General features: G+C 38.2%; 1 protein-coding gene across 4 annotated transcripts in view; it reads right to left on the bottom strand.

Annotated features, from left to right (window-relative positions):
- The window catches only part of SLC4A4 (solute carrier family 4 member 4), a 522,314-nt gene that overhangs the window by 90,500 nt on the left and 412,649 nt on the right, over positions 1 to 19,165 (bottom strand). For all 4 annotated transcript variants that reach the window (XM_053703335.1, XM_053703333.1, XM_053703336.1 and 1 more), the window contains 2 exons: positions 16,046 to 16,179; positions 14,972 to 15,243 (listed from right to left, as the gene is read on the bottom strand). In XM_053703335.1, the coding sequence (XP_053559310.1) occupies positions 14,972 to 15,243; positions 16,046 to 16,179 (406 nt within the window). The remainder of the gene's footprint in view (positions 1 to 14,971; positions 15,244 to 16,045; positions 16,180 to 19,165) is intronic.

The following is a 19,165-nucleotide window of genomic DNA, read 5'->3' on the forward strand; positions in this document are numbered from 1 at the left end:
CGGAACTGGGTGGATCACCCCCATTACTAGGAGGTCTTGTACGCAGCGTAGGAATGCCTCTTTCTTTATCTGGTTTTCTGATAACCTTGAAAGATGAAATCTCCCTTGAGGAGGAGAAGCCTTGAAGTCCAGAAGATATCCCTGAGATATGATCTCCAACGCCCAGGGATCCTGGACATCTCTTGCCCACGCCTGGGCGAAGAGAGAAAGTCTGCCCCCCACTAGATCCGTTTCCGGACAGGGGGCCATCCCTTCATGCTGTCTTAGGGGCAGTAGCAGGTTTTCTGGCCTGCTTGCCCTTGTTCCAGGACTGGTTAGTTTTCCAGGCCTGTCTGAAACGAGCAACGGTTCCTTCCTGTTTTGGGGCGGAGGAAGTTGACGTTGCTCCTGCCTTGAAGTTTCGAAAGGCACGAAAATTAGACTGTTTGGCCTTTGATTTGGCCCTGTCCTGAGGAAGAGTATGACCCTTACCTCCAGTAATGTCAGCGATAATTTCTTTCAAGCCGGGTCCGAATAATGTTTGCCCCTTGAAAGGAATATTAAGCAGTTTAGATTTAGAAGTCACATCAGCTGACCAGGATTTAAGCCATAACGCTCTGCGCGCCTGGATGGCAAATCAGGAGTTCTTAGCCGTTAGTTTAGTTAAATGTACAATGGCATCAGAAACAAATGCATTAGCTAGCTTAAGTGCTTTAAGCTTGTCCATAATTTCATCCAATGGAGCTGAGTGAATGGCCTCTTCTAGAGACTCAAACCAGAATGCCGCAGCAGCAGTGACAGGCGCCATGCATGCAAGGGGCTGTAAGATAAAACCTTGTTGAACAAACATTTTCTTAAGGTAACCTTCCAATTTTTTATCCATTGGATCCGAAAAAGCACAACTATAGTGGTACGCTTAGCTAAAGTAGAAACTGCTCCCTCCACCTTAGGGACCATCTGCCATAAGTCCCGTGTAGTGGCGTCTATTGGAAACATTTTCCTAAATATAGGAGGTGGGGAAAAGGGCACACCAGGTCTATCCCACTCCTTGCTAATAATTTCTGTAAGCCTTTTAGGTATAGGAAAAACGTCAGTACACACCGGTACTGCATAGTATCTATCCAGCCTACATAATTTCTCTGGAATTGCAACTGTGTTACAGTCATTCAGAGCCGCTAAAACCTCCCCTAGCAATACACGGAGGTTCTCAAGCTTAAATTTAAAATTAGAGATCTCTGAATCCGGTTTCCCTGGATCAGATCCGTCACCTACAGAATGAAGCTCTCCGTCCTCATGTTCTGCAAACTGTGACGCAGTATCGGACATGGCTCTTATAGCACCAGCGCGCTATATTCTTACCCCAGAGCAATCGCGCTTGCCTCTTAATTCTGACAATTTAGATAATACTTCTGTCAGGGTATTATTCATAATAGTAGCCATGTCTTGTAAAGTGATTTGTATGGGCGTCCCTGATGCACTTGGCGCCACAATATCACGCGCCTCCTGAGCGGGAGGCGAAGGTACTGACACGTGAGGAGAGTTAGTCGGCATAACTTCCCCCTCGTTGTCTGGTGATAATTCCTTTATAGATAAAGACTGACCTTTATTATTTAAAGTGAAATCAATACATTTAGTACACATATTTCTATGGGGCTCCACACTGGCCTTCAAACATAGTGAACAAACAGATTCATCTGTGTCAGACATGTTTAAACAGACTAGCAATAAAACTAGCAGACTTGGAAAACACTGTAAATAATTTTACAAGCAATAAAGAAAAACGCTACTGTGCCTTTAAGTAGCACAAAAAAACTGTCACAGTTGAAATAACAATGAACCAAATCAGTTATAGCAATCAAATTTTCACAGTAAATGTATTAAGTTAGCAGAGCATTGCACCCACTTGCAAATGGATGATTAACCCTTTAATACCCAAAACGGATAAGTAATAAAGAAAAAAACGTTTTTTAACACAGTCAAAACCACTGTCACAGGTCTGCTGTGACTGATTACCTCCCTCAAAATGACTTTTGAAGTCCCCTAAGCTCTCTGGAGACGACCTGGGTCATGCAGGAAGAAGCAGGAAGACTGAGCCTGAATTTTTACTGCGTCAAAAAAGCGCTAAAATAGGCCCCTCCTACTAAATATTACAACATTGGGAGTTTCAGTTAACTGTTTCTATGCAGAAATACCGGTCAGCCATGTGGAAAAAATTTATGCCCCAATAAGTTTTATCACCAATGTACCTCACAAAACGATTAAACATGCCAGCAAAACGTTTTAAACATCCTTTTTTAAGGAGTATGTATCTCTATTGATAAGCCTGATACCAGTCTTCCTACTGCATTTAAGGCTTATAACATCACTTCAGTATTAATAGCATTTTCTCAGTCAAATTCCATTCCTTAGAAAATTACTTTACTGTATATATTTTAATCAGCCTGATACCAGTCGCTTTCACTGTATTAAAGGCTTTACTTACATTACATCGGTATCAGCAGTATTTTCTTAGTCAATTCCATTCCTTAGAAAAATAATTTACTGCACATACCTTATTTGCAGGAGACCCTGCACGCTATTCCCTTTCTGAAAGTTACCTCACTCCTCAGAATGTGCGAGAACAGCCAGTGGATCTTAGTTACTTCTGCTAAGATCATAGAAAACCGCAGGCAGATTCTTCTTCCAAATACTGCATGAGAACAAACAGCACACTCCGGTGCCATTTAAAATAACAAACTTTTGATTGAAGAAATAAACTAAGTATAAAACACCACAGTTCTCTCACAACGTCCTATCTAGTTGAGGGTTGCAAGAGAATGACTGGATATGACATGTGAGGGGAGGAGCTATATAGCAGCTCTGCTTGGGTGATCCTCTTGCAACTTCCTGTTGGGAAGGGAATATATCCCATAAATAATGGATGACCCGTGGACTAAATACACTTAACAAGAGAAATAAAAGTTATGCTTACAATACACTATAAGTGTGCAACAGCATTATGTCTAAAAAAACAATATACAGACCTTAAAGGGACAGTAAAATTTATTTCATTATTTCATTTGTTCCTTCTCTTATTATCCTTTGCTGAAAGGTTTATCTAGGAAAGCTCAGGAGCAGCAAAGAACCTAGGTTCTAGCTGTTCCTTCAACAAATGATAACAAGAGAATGAAGCAAATATGATAATTGAAGTAAACTGGAAGGTTGTTTAAAATTGTACGTTGTACCTAAATCATGGAAGCATTTTTTGGGGTTTCATGTCCCTTTAATTAAAAAAAATACTTTATCGCTAAAAAATGCTAACCATCATCTGAGCCTTCAGTGAGTCATAATCTTTTGTCTGGTGATGTGTATATATAAGTGTGTATATATGTGTATTCTTCTGTATTTATGTGTTTATATGTGTATTCATCTGTATTTATGTGTTTATATGTGTATTCATCTGTATTTATGCATTATATGTTTATATATGTGTTTTTATGTGTTTATATGTGTGTATATATGTGTTTTTATGTGTTTATATGTGTATATATGTGTTTATATGTGTATATATGTGTTTGTATGTGTTTGTATGTGTATATATGTGTTTATATGTGTATATATGTCAGAAAAATGGCGCCAATAGAGTTGCTCGACACAGGGTTGCCACAAACCTTCAGTTTGTAAAAAGAGCAATATCTGCGAAGCGCAATAAAACGAGGTATGCCTGTATTAGGATGTTGTATACAGTTTTTATTTCTTCTAAAAGAAAGTTTTTTAAACTGCAGGAGTAGTTGTGCACAAACATGCATTGCCAGCAAATGTAATTTTGATTGCAAACAACTTACTACTGCAAAAATTAGTTCTGCAAAAATGGAATGCTCTGATTCATTAGAACTGTTCCTTTATGCATATGAGCAATAAGCACTTAAACATGTGAAAACATTTTTTGCATGATAAAATATATTTTTTGCACTACTCGCCCTGGAACTCTATGAATTTAACTTCCTCAAAGTGGTTAAACACATACATAAAGCCATGTTCCAGAGCCACAAAGAAGCCAGCCAATTAGCAGTAGCAGTTGCACAACCCAGCCAATCACCATTTGTGTTCATTTCGGGAGCTGCAGTGCTTGTGCCTTCCAAGTGGAACTATTTGTTTAACCCCTTTGCAGAGGTTAAATACATAGAGTTCCAATATGAAAAGTTAAAAAAAAATGACATGCTCTTAGAAATTCATTTTATAATTCTAAAAACTAACTATTTGATATGCAACAAAAGTGTGCAGCGCTATACAAATAAATAATAATAATAATATGCCTAAAGGAACAGTTTGGGTAAAATGTCACTTTAAATTAATAAAGGGACATGAAACCCATTTTTTTCTTTCATTATTCAGATAGAGCATACTTTTATAAACACCTTTCTAATTTACGCCTGTTTTCTAATTTGCTTCATTATCTTGGTATCCTTTGTTGAAAAGCATACCAAGGTAGGTTTAGGAGCAGTTATGCACTACTATGAAGTAGGTGCTGGTTGGTGGCAGAACATATATGCCTCTTGTCATTGGCTCACACAATGTGTTCAGCTAGCTCCCAGCAGTGCATTGCTGTTAATTCAGCATAGGATACCAAAATAATGAAGCAAATTTGATAATAGAAATAAGTTGTTTATAAATGTATGATCGAGCTGAATGATGAAAGAAAGAATTTGGGTTTCATTTCACTATACGTGCTACTCTCAAATGAATTCTGAAGCAAAAATCTCCTACTGAGCATGGGCAAGAGACTGACTGAAGCTATTGTAGTGTCAGCTAGCAACCACTTGTCTTTCTCTAAAGACCACATCCCCCTCCTTGTGGGTCTAGGACCGGAAGTAACGGACACTGCACAAAATGAAATAAATGTTAAAATTCTTTTAAAATGATGAATAATGCATATTGCACCGATTTATTTAACCATTATTTGTATAATATTTGTGTGACACGCTGCTTAGTGTTTTTTTAACTACAATAGTGAAACAGACTGTATTATATCCGTTTAAGCAGGGTTTTTTTTTTATTTTAATTGTGATCCATGTACTTTTGGTTAGCATGTGTTTCTGTACTAGCTTCCAGGAAAGAAACATTTGTTTCACAGGAGAAAAATATCTTCTAGCTTACTGAATTATTAAACTAAGCTTGTTTTCCATATCTGTCAGCATCTATCATTCTGAAGTTTGTTCTCTCACTCTCCCTCTTTCTCGCTCCCTCCCTAAACTATCTTGAGGGCCAACTAACCTTAGCTCTTTCGTTATCATTCTTTAATTATTAAGCAGAGATTACAAGGCACGGATAACAATGTGGTCTCAGCATAGCACTTAATAAGGAACTATAGGTTCTTTGTCTTTCTTTTCCAACTAGACAATTTCCAAATGTACTGGTTAGGCAATAGCCCAGTGCTATACACACCAGCTTTTGGTCTATTGAACTTAAAAGGAAACTTTTATATTGTGCATTATAATTTATTGCACTGAATGCTTAGTCCACTTCCCATAATTCACTTCTTTATGCACAGACACTGGGGTCTATTCGTAATTCTTAAAGAGACATGTTAAAGTACCACTCGATGAAGTAGAATTGCATAATTAACAAGTGCATAATAAAAAGACAATGATTTAACACATAGGCCCCTATTTAAGAAAGTCTGGCGGACTTGATCCGACAGTGCGGATCAGGTCCGCCAGACCTCGCTGAATATGGCGAGCAATACGCTCTCCATATTCAGCATTGCACCAGCAGCTCACAAGAGCTGCTGGTGCAACGCCGCCCCCTGCAGAATCGCGGCCATTGGGCCGCCAGCAGGGGGTGTCAATCAACCCGATCATACTCGATCTGGTTGATTTCCGGCGATGTCTCTCCGCCTGCTCAGAGCAGGCGGACAGGTTATGGAGCAGAGGTCTTTGTGAACGCTGCTTCATAACTGCTGTTTCTGGCGAGCCTGTAGGGGCATCAAGCTCCATTCGGAGCTTGATAGATAGGCCCCCTACTCTGAATTTCAAATAAGCCGTAGCTTTTTTTCTGACAAATTTATTTTTTCTCCCCAATTCCGGCCCCCTGTATCATGTGACAGACATCAGCCAATCACAGAATTGTATACATATACTCTGTGAGCTTGTGCACATGCTCAGTAGGTTCTTGTTCCCCAGAAAGTTTGTATATAAAAAAAGAGTGTGCAAGATTTGATAATGGAAGTAAATTGGAAAGCGTCTTAAACTGCATGTTCTAACTGAATCATAAAAGTTTATTTTAACTTGAGTGTTTCTTTAACCTTTTAACGCCGTTATGCCGTTCCATTCCGTCATAATTACACTGGGCTTTAGAGCCGTTATGACGGAATAGAACGGCATAACGGTTTTCAGCTCCTGTGCCCCCTCCGATATTTTGTTTGTTGTGGATCCGGTTGGGGGATGTGCCTAGCACCTCTGGCACTCCCCCAGGATCCAATCAGCATGGAGGGGGTGTATTGATTGTCCCCTGTAACACTGTAGCAGCCAATGAGTGGAATCATTGGCTGTTACAAGTGTATCCGCTTCCTCTCTGCTCTCAGTGCGATCTGAGAGAGGAAGACAGTTTAGTGTTTGTAGTGCTAGAGAGGGGAAAATATATATAAAAAAAATAAATACCATATATATATTTTTTTTTTTTTGCTGCTGCTCACAGAGCTGCTACTGTGATCAGCCTAATATAACTTGGTTATCCAGTTAGGGCTTTGATCAGTGTTGATCAAAAGCTTTGGGGGTTTATTTGTGGGGGTTACAAATATATATATATATATATATATATATATATATATATATATATATATATATATATATATATATATATATTGTTTTTGCTGCTGATCACTGAGCTGCTACTGTGATCAGCCTAATATTACAGTGATCAGCCTGTCAGGGCTTTGATCAGTGCCCAAAAGTTTATTTGTGGGGATCTTTAGTTATTATTAACCCCTTCCCTGCTGTTCCCAATCACTTCCCTTCCCAGTTCCTATTTTTTTTTTAGTTTATAAAAAAAAAAAAAAAAAAAAAATATATATATAAAGAAAAACTCATATTTTTAAAAAAAAAAAAAAAATCTGAGGGAATAGGGTGGGTGGGAATAGGTGGATGGTAATTGGGAGGTGGTAATTGGGGTGGTTTAGTGGGATTTTGGGGAAGGTGAAGTGGGAATTGGTGGTGGTGAAGTGGTAATTTGTACTGAAAAAAATCCCTTATGGCACGCTATTCAGCAGAAGAGGCTTATGCCATTCTTGCCGCAGATTCAGGGAGTGAAACCCTCTCTGCTCTGTCTGACAGCGCAACCCTTACGGCATCAGATATAGAGCCCCTGAGTGATACATCTGATGCTGGTGCTCCCTGCCCGCCACCTAAAAGGAGGCGTCGCACAAATGACCAAAATTGGATACCCCCAAATTTCACTGCCCCAGAAATGCCAGAATGTAGTGAGACTCCTGGCATCACAAGTGATGTTCCAGTATGTGAGCCAATAAACTATATGTCCCTGATTCTGACAGATACCATGTTTGAGCATATAGTTGCTCAAACAAATTTATATGCCAGCCAGTATCTGTCCAAAAATCCCCAATCTCTGTATGTCAGAAAAAATAGCTGGCACCCCACTGACATACCAGAGATTAAAAAGTTTTGGGCCCTGACATTAATAATGGGGATTGTGAAGAAACCCAGCATTCGTTCATACTGGAGCCAGAACCCCATCCTGGCTACCCCTCTTTTTCCAGGGGTTATGAAGAGGGACAGATATGAACAATTGCTGCTGGTTTCTCCATTTTAATGATAATACCAAGTGCCCCCCCAAAAATGACCCCCTGCATGACAGGTTATATAAACTAAGGCCCCTGATAAGCCACCTGTCCCAAAAATTTAAAGAAGTTTACATACCTGAGCAGGACATTTGCATTGATGAGTCCCTCATGAAATTTAAGGGGAGATTGCTTTTCAAGCAATATATACCATCCAAGAGGTCCCGCTATGGGGTAAAATTTTATAAGCTCTGTGAATGCAGTACTGGGTATACCTGGGCATTTCGCATCTACCAGGGAAAGGATAGCCACTTGGATCCACCTGGCTGCCCAGATTCTGTTGGCACAAGTGGGAAAATTGTGTGGGATCTCCTACTACCCCTGCTAAATAAAGGGTACCATTTGTGGCTCGATAATTTTTACACCAGCACAGAGCTATTAAATTTTTTATCTTATTTTGAAACCGTGGCCTGTGGCACAACAAGAAAAAATCGCACAGGTTTCCCCCAGAAGCTGACATATGGAAAAAAAAGTAGGGGCACAACGTCAGCTTTACGCCACAATGAGCTACTGGCCCTTCGGTACACTGATAAAAAAGATGAGTACATGCTCTCCACAATGCACGATGAAGCTACAGTGCCAGTGTCTGAAGGGAAGATCTGCACAGATCCTAAAGCCAAAGTGCATTGTGGAGTACAACAAAAACATGGGGGGGGGGGGGTAGATTTAGCTGACCGGTGCCTGCAGCCATATCTAATTCAAAGAAAAACTAGAACTTGGTACAAAAAAGTAGCCTTTTATATTATGCAGATCGCAGTATATAATGCATATGTGCTGTACAAAAAAACAGGCACAGGGAAAACTTATACTTTTTTGGAATTTGTGTTAAATGTAACATCTGATATTTTGTTTAACCAGACCCCTAATCCTCCCACTGTTCAATCTGAAAATGTTGAGCGACTCTGTGGCAGGCATTTTCCCACTAGGATCCCCCCCACTGCCTGCAAATTAACACCCCAGAAAAGATGCAGAGTCTGCTATAAAAAAGGAGGGAGGAGGGATTCTAGTTACCATTGCCCTGACTGCCCCTCTCAACCTGGCCTCTGTATCACTGATTGCTTTCGAATATATCACACAGAGTTAAACTTTTAATTTGAAAGCAATCTGTATGTGTTCCTAATTTATTTTATTTTATTATTCTGTATTCCTAACTTCATAAATCCCCTGACCTTGTCCTGTCCCTTTATATGTTAAGCCCATCCACTCTAAGGCCATTATAAGTTATACAAAACAACTAAAATACTCCTTTTAGAATATCCTGAGTTATCCACTTTTGCAAATGGTATGTCATGAGGGGGGTAATTTTCATTCCTGGGCTGCCATACTGTCTCAAAGGCAACATAGGTCCAGAAAATCAATGTGCCAAATTTCTATGCAGACCCTATATTGGGCCCTGTAACTTCATAAAACCACATAAAACCTGTGCATAGGGGGTATTGTTGCACTCATGGGAGATCACTGAACACAGATAAAAAAATATGACCACTAAATTTGACCATGTTTTGTGACTAAGTGGCTACAAAAAAAAGACTAAACATAGTCCTTTTTCAATACCCTTGGTTGTCTACTTTTGCAAATGGTATGCCATGGTGGGGTAATTTTCATTCCTGCGCTGCCATACTGTCTCAAAGGCAACAAAGGTCCATAAAATCAATGTGCCCAATTTCCATGCAAATTGGCAGACCCTATATTGGGCGTTGTAACTTCCTGAAACCACATAAAACCTGTACATAGGGGGTATTGTTGTACTCATTGGACATCGCTGAACACAAAGATGGGTGTATTATAGCAGTAAAATATACCAGGATGATATAAACAGCAAAAAGGCAGTGTTTTTGTGATAAACTAAAACTGAAATATGAACATTACCTTTGGCCAGATGTTGTGACTAAGTGGCTACAAACAAAGACTAAACATAGTCCTTTTTCAATACCCTGGGTTGTCTACTTTTATAAATGGTATGCCATGATGGGGTAATTTTCATTCCTGGGCTGCTATAATATCTCAAAGAGGACAAAGGCCCATAAAATGAATGTGCCAATTTTCCATGTAAATGGGCAGATCCCATATTTGGCCCTGTAACATCTGTAAACCCCATAAAACTTGTACAAGGGGGGTACTGTTTTACTCGTAGGACCTTGACAAACACTAATATGTGTGTTTTATAGCAGCAAAACATAAAAGGTTGATGACAGAGACAGCCAAAGTGCAGTGTTTGTGCAAAAAAACGCATGCAAAAAAATGACCTTTACATTTGGCCAGGTGTTGTGACTAAGGGGCTTCACAAAAAGATGTGACATGGGCCTTTTGGAATACCCTAGGGTGTCTTCTTTTGAAAATGGTATGCCATGATGGGGTAATTTTCATTCCTGTGCTGCTATAATGTCTCAAAGAGGACATAGGCACAGAAAATTAAGGTGCCAAATTTCCATGCATAAAAACTAAAATGGGCAGACCCCATATTTGGCCCTGTAGCTTCTGTAAACCCCATAAAACCTGTACATGGGGGGTACTGTTTTACTCGTAGGACCTTGACAAACACTAATATGTGTGTTTTATAGCAGCAAAACATAAAAGGTTGATGACAGAGACAGCCAAAGTGCAGTGTTTGTGCAAAAAAACACATGCAAAAAAATGACCATTACATTTGGCCAGGTGTTATGACTAAGGGGCTTCACAAAAAGATGTGACATGGGCCTTTTGGAATACCCTAGGGTGTCTTCTTTTGAAAATGGTATGCCATGATGGGGTAATTTTCATTCCTGTGCTGCTATAATGTCTCAAAGAGGACATAGGCACAGAAAATTAAGGTGCCAAATTTCCATGCATAAAAACTGAAATGGGCAGACCCCATATTTGGCCCTGTAGCTTCTGTAAACCCCATAAAACCTGTACATGGGGGGTACTGTTTTACTCGTAGGACCTTGACAAACACTAATATGTGTGTTTTATAGCAGCAAAACATAAAAGGTTGATGACAGAGACAGCCAAAGTGCAGTGTTTGTGCAAACAAACGCATGCAAAAAAATGACCATTACATTTGGCCAGGTTTTGTGACTAAGGGGCTTCACAAAAAGATGTGACATGGGCCTTTTGGAATACCCTAGGGTGTCTTCTTTTGAAAATGGTATGCCATGATGGGGTAATTTTCATTCCTGTGCTGCTATAATGTCTCAAAGAGGACATAGGCACAGAAAATTAAGGTGCCAAATTTCCATGCATAAAAACTGAAATGGGCAGACCCCATATTTGGCCCTGTAGCTTCTGTAAACCCCATAAAACCTGTACATGGGGGGTACTTTTTTACTCGTAGGACCTTGACAAACACTAATATGTGTGTTTTATAGCAGCAAAACATAAAAGGTTGATGACAGAGACAGCCAAAGTGCAGTATTTGTGCAAGAAAACGCATGCAACAAAAAGGACCATTACATTTGGCCAGGTGTTGTGACTAAGGCGCTTCACAAAAATATGTGACATGGGCCTTTTGGAATACCATAGGGTGTCTTCTTTTAAAAATGGTATGCCATGATGGGGTAATTTTCATTCCTGGGCTGCTATAATGTCTCAAAGAGGACATAGGCCCAGAAGGTGAATGTGCCAAATTTTCATGTAAATGGGCAGACCCCATATTTGGCCCTGTAACTTCTGTAAACCCCATAAAACCTTTACATGGGGGGTACTGTTGTACTTGTAGGACATTGAAAAACACTTATATGTGTGTTTTATAGCAGTAAAACATAAAAGCTTGATGACAGAAACAGCCAAAATGCATTGTTTGGGCAAAAAACGCATTAAAAATAAATGAGCACTACATTTGGCCAGATGTTATGCCTAAGGGGCTTCACAAAAAGATGTGACATGGCCCTTTTGGAATACCCTGGGGTGTCTTCTTTTGAAAATGGTATGCCATGATGGGGTAATTTTCATTCCTGTGCTGCTATAATGTCTCAAAGAGGACATAGGCACAGAAAATTAAGGTGCCAAATTTCCATGCATAAAAACTAAAATGGGCAGACCCCATATTTGGCCCTGTAGCTTCTGTAAACCCCATAAAACCTGTACATGGGGGGTACTGTTTTACTCGTAGGACCTTGACAAACACTAATATGTGTGTTTTATAGCAGCAAAACATAAAAGGTTGATGACAGAGACAGCCAAAGTGCAGTGTTTGTGCAAAAAAAACACATGCAAAAAAATGACCATTACATTTGGCCAGGTGTTATGACTAAGGGGCTTCACAAAAAGATGTGACATGGGCCTTTTGGAATACCCTAGGGTGTCTTCTTTTGAAAATGGTATGCCATGATGGGGTAATTTTCATTCCTGTGCTGCTATAATGTCTCAAAGAGGACATAGGCACAGAAAATTAAGGTGCCAAATTTCCATGCATAAAAACTGAAATGGGCAGACCCCATATTTGGCCCTGTAGCTTCTGTAAACCCCATAAAACCTGTACATGGGGGGTACTGTTTTACTCGTAGGACCTTGACAAACACTAATATGTGTGTTTTATAGCAGCAAAACATAAAAGGTTGATGACAGAGACAGCCAAAGTGCAGTGTTTGTGCAAACAAACGCATGCAAAAAAATGACCATTACATTTGGCCAGGTTTTGTGACTAAGGGGCTTCACAAAAAGATGTGACATGGGCCTTTTGGAATACCCTAGGGTGTCTTCTTTTGAAAATGGTATGCCATGATGGGGTAATTTTCATTCCTGTGCTGCTATAATGTCTCAAAGAGGACATAGGCACAGAAAATTAAGGTGCCAAATTTCCATGCATAAAAACTGAAATGGGCAGACCCCATATTTGGCCCTGTAGCTTCTGTAAACCCCATAAAACCTGTACATGGGGGGTACTTTTTTACTCGTAGGACCTTGACAAACACTAATATGTGTGTTTTATAGCAGCAAAACATAAAAGGTTGATGACAGAGACAGCCAAAGTGCAGTATTTGTGCAAGAAAACGCATGCAACAAAAAGGATCATTACATTTGGCCAGGTGTTGTGACTAAGGCGCTTCACAAAAATATGTGACATGGGCCTTTTGGAATACCCTAGGGTGTCTTCTTTTAAAAATGGTATGCCATGATGGGGTAATTTTCATTCCTGGGCTGCTATAATGTCTCAAAGAGGACATAGGCCCAGAAGGTGAATGTGCCAAATTTTCATGTAAATGGGCAGACCCCATATTTGGCCCTGTAACTTCTGTAAACCCCATAAAACCTTTACATGGGGGGTACTGTTGTACTTGTAGGACATTGAAAAACACTTATATGTGTGTTTTATAGCAGTAAAACATAAAAGCTTGATGACAGAAACAGCCAAAATGCATTGTTTGGGCAAAAAACGCATTAAAAATAAATGAGCACTACATTTGGCCAGATGTTATGCCTAAGGGGCTTCACAAAAAGATGTGACATGGCCCTTTTGGAATACCCTGGGGTGTCTTCTTTTGAAAATGGTATGCCATGATGGGGTAATTTTCATTCCTGGGCTGCTATAATGTCTCAAAGAGGACATAGGCACAGAAAATTAAGGTGCCAAATTTCCATGCATAAAGACTGAAATGGGCAGACCCCATATTTGGCCCAGTAACTCCTGTAAACCCCGTGAAACCTGTACATGGGGGGTACTGTTGTACTCGTAGGACATTGACAAACACAAATATGTGTGTTTTATAGCAGTAAAACATAAAAGCTTGATGACAGAAACAGCCAAAGTGCAGTGTTTGTGTAAAAAACGCATGCAACAAAAATGACCACTACATTTGGCCAGGTGTTGTGACTAAGGGGCTTCACAAAAAGACGTGACATGGCCCTTTTGGAATACCCTAGGGTGTCTACTTTTGTAAATGGTATGCCATGATGGGGTTATTTTCATTCCTGGGCTGCTATAATGTATGAAAGGCAACTTAAGCCCAGAAAATGAATGTGCCAGATTTCTATGTAAATGGGTAGGCCGTATGTTGGGCCTTGTAAATTCCAGAAAACTCAAAAAACCTGTACATGGGGGGTATCGTTATACTCATGGGACATCGCTTAACACAAGTATGGGTGTTTTATTGCAGTAACATATATCAGGATGATGATATTCACAATAAAATCCTTTGGAAAGCTTCAAATTTCTTAATTTCTCACACTTACTTTGATTTTTTTTATATAAAATTATAGTTGAGAAATAAATCTTTTATGCCAAAAGAAAGCCCTATATGTCCTCTAAAAAACAATATATAATAAGTGTGGGTGCACTTAATGTGAAAGGGGTAAATTATGGTTGAAAAGACATATAGCTGAAATTCAAGGTTTTGTTTACGTTCAGAACTTGAACAATTGCCTATGTCATGAAAGGGTTAAACAGTCTGTTTCATTGTTGTAATAATAAAAAAAAAACTCTAAGCAGTAAGTTATACTTAATAGAAAACACTACAACATGTATTATTCATCATTTAAAAGGATTTTACCTTTTATTTCTTATTTTTAACTTTATTTGTGCACTTGTGATTACCTGTTAAAGCCCTACAAGGAGGCTTGAGCGTCTGCAGGAAGGAAATTATAGCTTGATGTCAAAAAACTTCTAGAGTAGCACAAGCTGGTTTACTATTCAGATAATGCTAGAGAGACAGTCTGTTTTGCTCATGCTCAGAAGTGGCAGAATGCAACTTAAGTTCAAAAGATGTCCACTCCCTTATCTCCTTGAGGGTACGGGCTACAATGAGAAATTCTAAGTGCTCATTTTGCTTGAAAACAAGTAAGTTGTTTTCTGTCTTTTTATGTTTACTTTTAGTTAAAATTGATAATAGAAGTAAATGATAGAGTTGTTTAAAATTGCATGCTCTATCTAAATCATTAATATATTTAATTTAATATATTTTTAGGTAGGATTTTTAAAAATGAAATACAATGTTGGATAAAAACTTGTTTTAACTGTAAATGTGCTTTTCAAATTAATTTTTCAGTTAAAAATTTGGCAACTATTTTAGTTAATCAGACTATTTGAAGATGTTTGGGTGTTTGACCTGTATCTGTAAAGGTTTTACTAAAAACAAGCAAGTAAAACCGCAGCTACATTAATAGTCTCCAGAAAAAAAACACATACATGTGAATAAAAAAACATTCTGCACAAGTTGCTAACTTGTCACAAACTTTACTTACATGGGGACGGTGGAAAGCATTCACAGCTGAAATGAGTAGCGTAACCAATTTTGAAATCATTATTTATTGGGTAATAATCTGTAAACTTAATCATCTTCTTAAATGCATCATAGATAAAGATGAAGCTGATAAGACACGCAAAGCCTTCTTCTGTAAAGCGGGTAAAGTACTTGACTAGCGAGCTGGCGTCTGTGGCAACCAAAACAAAACATAAGAAGGCAGACCACAGGCCGATCCACAAGCGGAACTCCAAGTAGTCAAAGCCATTATCTCTGCAAAATGGGGAAAAAAAGTGGATGATCAAACTGGGTGGATTGATGATGGAGATCCTTAAAGGGGGATTAAACTAAAATTTCTACATATTTAATTAAAAAGTTACAATGTACTTAGTTTTTTTTTTTTGTCTAAAACCCTAACCGTTCCACATGTGACACAGTAATTGTTTGATCAGGGCAGGGGCTCCTTTATATCTGTCCAACTGGCCACTGCAAAGGGAATATGATAAACATACATATGAAGCTTTTCAAGGGGTGTGTTCCTGGACTGCAAAATAAGGCAGAGTCCAAAAACTAGTGCCGATTGATAACGCCTTTACTACCTATTACCCAGCTTTGCATAACCAACATTGTTATTGTATTATATTTTATAACGTCTAAGATTGCCTGTTTCTAACCCCCTGCAGCCACCCCCTTGTCTCAGTGCTTTTTTTTTAGCTTTTTACAATCTTGCCCTACAGTCAGACAGTGCTAGTTCATGTGTGCGATATAGATAACATTGTGCTCACTCCCATGGAGAATGATAATTAAGTAGGGATTGGGGGGATATTTTGCAACATTTGAAAAAATGAATCAAATTTTAACACATTTGTTAATTTCGAATGTTTGCACAACATTCTAACATTCATTTAATCCTATTGTATTTCTAATGCTATCTTTAAATATAAAAATTCATTTCAAGTAGACTGCCCCTTTAATGAAAACATTTATCAGTAGTAGACAATTTTTAGCTCATAAACATGTTTTATTTCACCAACAAAATGCCGGTAAACATTTAGAAAATGCAAACGTTACTTACTTGCTGAAATTAAACAAAAGCCGTTCGAAGACCAACACAGGCCCAGTACTGCTTAAAATTGTAAGTGGTTGGCCGGCAAAAAGGCAAAATACAGCACCTGACACTGCTGTTCCCAGAAAGCTCTCCAAGACACCCTGTGACAAAAAAAACAGGATGACATTTTGATTCCCAAGCTTGTTTAAGGACTTAGCTTTACAATTTGCCTACTAATATTATTGCTCTCACGCCTGCCAATCACAACACTGAACTGCCTTCCTAGTAGCTAAAATGTTAAATATTTATATTTGTTCATAGTGACAGGAAATGTTAAAGGGACATTGTACTCAAATATGTTTTATCCTGAAAATGTAAAATTGAAACATGTTGAATTATTCTTTTTGGTCTGGCAAAATGTGAAGTAAGCTGAACCTAATACATTTGTATTTCCTGCTAATATTTATAAGTCAATATGTACTTCCTACTAATGCTCATTGGTTAACAGGTACTAGACTGATACTGCTATATTAGTCTCAATTAACAGTTAAACAGCTTTTATGTTAAGGTAATAAATAAACTATTACATGTTGCTATTTCACATTAGTAATATAAAATTCTAGAGTACAGTATCCTTTTAGCTAAGGTGGTATTGTTAAAGCACTGTGTAAAATATCAATAATCCTTTGAAGAGACATTGAACACTAAATAAAAGCTAGATATAATACTGCATTCAAAGAAACGATTAGTCTGAGAATGACATGTAGATCTATTTTTTAAAGTTTCATTAGCTGTTTAAATATTGACAAAATAAGTGTAACGTTTTAGTGTCTATGAAACAATGGGAGCAGCCATGTTGTAACTTAGGTTACCTTCTCTGCTGTGGCCAATTACGAGCGGTTATAAATAGGTCACTAGAGCAGTGATTTTTAACCTTTTTTTTGCCGTGGCACACTTTTTCACATTAACAAATCCTGTGGCACACCACCATCCCAAAATTTAAAACAAATCGCACATTGTAGCCTAATACAGCATATCTATCTATCTATCTATCTATCTATATATACATACACACATAAACACACACACACATACTGTATGTATTGTACTGTCATGCCATGCCTCCTACAAACTATACGTGACATATTGACATTCATTCACAAACAATCATAATGATTGTCTGTGAATGAATGTCAATATGTCATGGTTGCAAATTATGTCTGTCTGATGAGCCTGTCACATACCTCCCAATATTTCAAAATTTGAAAGAGGAACACCCCTGCACTCGGAGTAAAAAACAAGCAAAGTTTAAAAAATATGTTACACTGTTGTCAGTCTGCCGCGGTACACCTGAGGATCTCTCACGGCACACTAGTGTGCCGCGACACACTGGTTGAAAAATACTGCACTAGAGTGTGTAGCCAATGGCTGTGTAGAATATAACAGTATTCTGCACTTCCATTTCTAACATTAACTGAAAAGCTCACAATTTCAGAATGGAATTACAGGAAAAGGGAACAAATTATATAATGAAAGTATATTGCATAGTTTATTTATATACACAATTTATTAATTTATATTTCTATCTCAAAGTGTTTAATATCCCTTTAACAAAATTTTTATAACGCTGGCTTTAAATCAACATTATTCATACTCACCTAGATTACGAGTTTTGCGTTATGGTTTAAATGCTGAAAAAAAGTCAATTTCAGCATATACACAATAACACAGCCATTACGAGTCTTGTCGGTATAGCTATACCGCAAGCATTTTAGCCTGTAACTCAATGTCAATCCCGCACTCAAAAAAAATATGACGTTTTTGCGTGGAATTTCCATAGCGCCGGTATTACAGGTTGTGCGGTGAGGCTAAAATGCTTGCGTTGCAGCCTATACCGACACGATCCATACCGCCATCTGAGACCACAAAAATGGTTCACAAAACTCATAATTAAAATGTTACAAAGTACACTAACACCCATAAACTACCTATTAACCACCAAACCGAGGCCCTCCCGCATCGCAAACACTATTTAAAACGTATTGATCCCTAATCTGCCGCCCTCCCACATCCCCACCACTATAATAAAGTTATTACCCCCTATTCCGCTGTTCCCCAACACCGCCGCCACTATAATAAAGCTATTAACCCCTATTCCAACGCTCCCCGACATCGCCGCCACTATAATAAAGTTATTAACCCCTATTCCACTGCTCCCCGACATCGCCGTCACTAATAAAAGTTATTAACCCCTAAACCTCTGGCCTCCCACATCAACGCCACTAAATAAACCTATTAACCCCTAAACCGCCAGGCCTCCACATCGCAAAAAACTAAATTAAACTATTAACCCCTAAACCTAACAACCTCCTAACTTTATATTAAAATTATATTATCCCTATCTTAAAATAAATAAAAACTTACCTGTGAAATTTAAAAAAACCTAAGTTGTCAAGGAGCGGCGGAATAGGGGTTAATAGCTTTTATTAGTGGCGGCGACGTCGGGAGCGGTAGATTAGGGGTTAATAACTTTGTCATTTAGTATAGGGTAGGGATTTTTTTTATTTTGGGGGGCTTTTATTAGGGGGATTAGAGTAGGTGTAATTAGTTTAAAAAAATTGTAATATGTTTTTTATTTTCTGTAATTTAGTGTTTGTTGTTTTTCGTAATTTAGTTTATTTAATTTAATTGTAGTTAGTTTAGGTAATTAATTTAATGATAGTGTAGTGTTAGGTGTAATTGTAATTTAGGTTAGGATTTATTTTACAAGTAAATTTGTACTTATTTTAACTAGGTAGCTATTAAATAGTTAATAACTATTTAATAACTATTGTACCTAGTTAAAATAAATACAAACTTGCCTGTAAAATAAATATAAACCCTAAGCTAGCTATAATGTAACTATTAGTTATATTGTAGCTATCTTACGGTTTATTTTATAGGTAAGTATTTAGTTTTAAATAGGATTAATTTATTTAATTGTAGTTATTTTATTTCGTTTTATTTAAATTATATTTAAGTTGGGGGGGTTAGACTTAGGGTTAGACTTAGGTTTAGAGGTTAATAAATTTAATATAGTAGCAGCGACGTTGGGGGCGGCAGATTAGGGGTTAATAAATGTAGATAGGTGTCGGCGATGTTAGGGAC

Source organism: Bombina bombina, chromosome 2 (assembly GCF_027579735.1).
Source record: "Bombina bombina isolate aBomBom1 chromosome 2, aBomBom1.pri, whole genome shotgun sequence".
Taxonomy (NCBI): domain Eukaryota; kingdom Metazoa; phylum Chordata; class Amphibia; order Anura; family Bombinatoridae; genus Bombina; species Bombina bombina.